Here is a 1,466-nt window from a genome sequence, read left to right as displayed (position 1 = left end):
CAGGTATGGATGACGTAGGCGACTTGCAGTTTTGGACACGTGTCAGACATACACCTGCCGGCTGTCTGAGTCGGATCTTCGGATCAGAAATTCATCATTGTCTTTATCGCATGCTTCTGATCCGGATCTTATCTTCTTTTATTTTCCCAAGACACGTCTATTTCGTCATATTACGTCATCTTTGTAATTCTTAGTTTTCGGTTGACTCTTTCGTAGTGTGATCCGGCTGGAGTATGAACTTTTTCTTTGTTAGCTGGTCTGTTGGGAATGTTGAGGCCGGTTCCTCTTGATCATGACTTGATCATCTGGAGATGGATTGCTTTGATATATTCTTCAGCCGGTTTATACGACTTGGTCTGTTCCTACACATAAAAGTTTATAGTAGTTTAGTTTTTTTGGCCAGTTTCAAAAATTAACTTACTTAATTTTTTTTTATCAATTTCTCCGTTTTTGATTATTTAGAATAAATATTCAAAAATCGTAATGTGTGGCCGGTTTGAAAATTAACTTACTTAATTTTTCTATCAATTTCTCCCTTTTTGATTATTTAGAATAAATATTCAAAAATTGTAATGTGTGGCCGATTCAAAAATTAACTTACTTAATTTTTCTATCAATTTCTCCCTTTTTGATTATTTAGAATAAATATTCAACTGCTTTCTTCTTTCGCGGGTTAAGTCGTGTAGCATATTCCTCTTCTTCTTCATCTAGAGGTTCCTCAAATTGTTCATCCGGTTGAAACTCTTCGATACCGCTTTGTTCAACCTGATGCAGCAAGCTCACAATCTTCTTACGTTTATTCTTGTTCCTTGTTTTCATTGAGTGCGAGGCTTGTGCTGATGTGGATTCCGGTTGAGCGGCCTTTTCTTCCTCATTGTATTTCTGGGCCAACTCGTGGTCCTTGTCTTCGGTTTCCTTTTTTAACCGTTCCCTAGCCTCGTCTTCGTCTTGAATTCTCCTAGCTGTTTCGGCATCTGCACGAATCTGCTCTTGAGTTCTATCAGCTTGCAGCTTAGACAACTCCTCAATCTGAGTTTCCATAGCCTGCATCATTTCAAGCAATGGAGCGGTTCGGTTTTGCCATATCTGTTTCGGCATCTGCACGAATAGATGCTCGAATGGTTTCAATCAGATCGGTTTGAATGGTTGCAATTTTTGCATCTGTAGCAATGTTGTACACGTTAAGGGAGGAGATGATTGTGTCAACAACAACTTCTTCCATTTTCTCAAGTCCCGGAGTCTTATCGGTCTGTGGTGGAACTCTGCTCTGGTTTTCTGCTGTCTTAGAAGATTTTTCGGTATAAAAAATAGGTTTGCTTTGAAATTGATCGGCATGCAGAAAAACATTTTTGCACACTTCTCTCCATTCTGCCTCAAGCCGGTCAACATTTCATGCAAGGTCATTCCGTACCATATGAAACCGCTCAAACATTTTCAACTCCATTAGAGTTAGTTCTACTCCTTCT

At 39.1% G+C, this 1,466-nt stretch overlaps 1 protein-coding gene across 1 annotated transcript; it reads right to left on the bottom strand.

Annotated features, from left to right (window-relative positions):
• Window positions 1-290: 290 nt before the first annotated feature.
• LOC124917598 (putative uncharacterized protein DDB_G0287113) lies at window positions 291-1,050 on the bottom strand. The gene is made up of 2 exons (XM_047457991.1): window positions 655-1,050; window positions 291-362 (listed from the first exon to the last, which is right to left on the bottom strand). The coding sequence occupies exons 1-2, from the start codon at window positions 1,048-1,050 to the stop codon at window positions 291-293; spliced, it is 468 nt and encodes a 155-aa protein (XP_047313947.1).
• Between the last annotated feature and the right edge of the window lie 416 nt (window positions 1,051-1,466).

This window comes from Impatiens glandulifera, unplaced genomic scaffold, assembly GCF_907164915.1.
Source record: "Impatiens glandulifera unplaced genomic scaffold, dImpGla2.1, whole genome shotgun sequence".
Taxonomy (NCBI): domain Eukaryota; kingdom Viridiplantae; phylum Streptophyta; class Magnoliopsida; order Ericales; family Balsaminaceae; genus Impatiens; species Impatiens glandulifera.
This window is presented reverse-complemented; position numbering and strand designations above follow the sequence as displayed.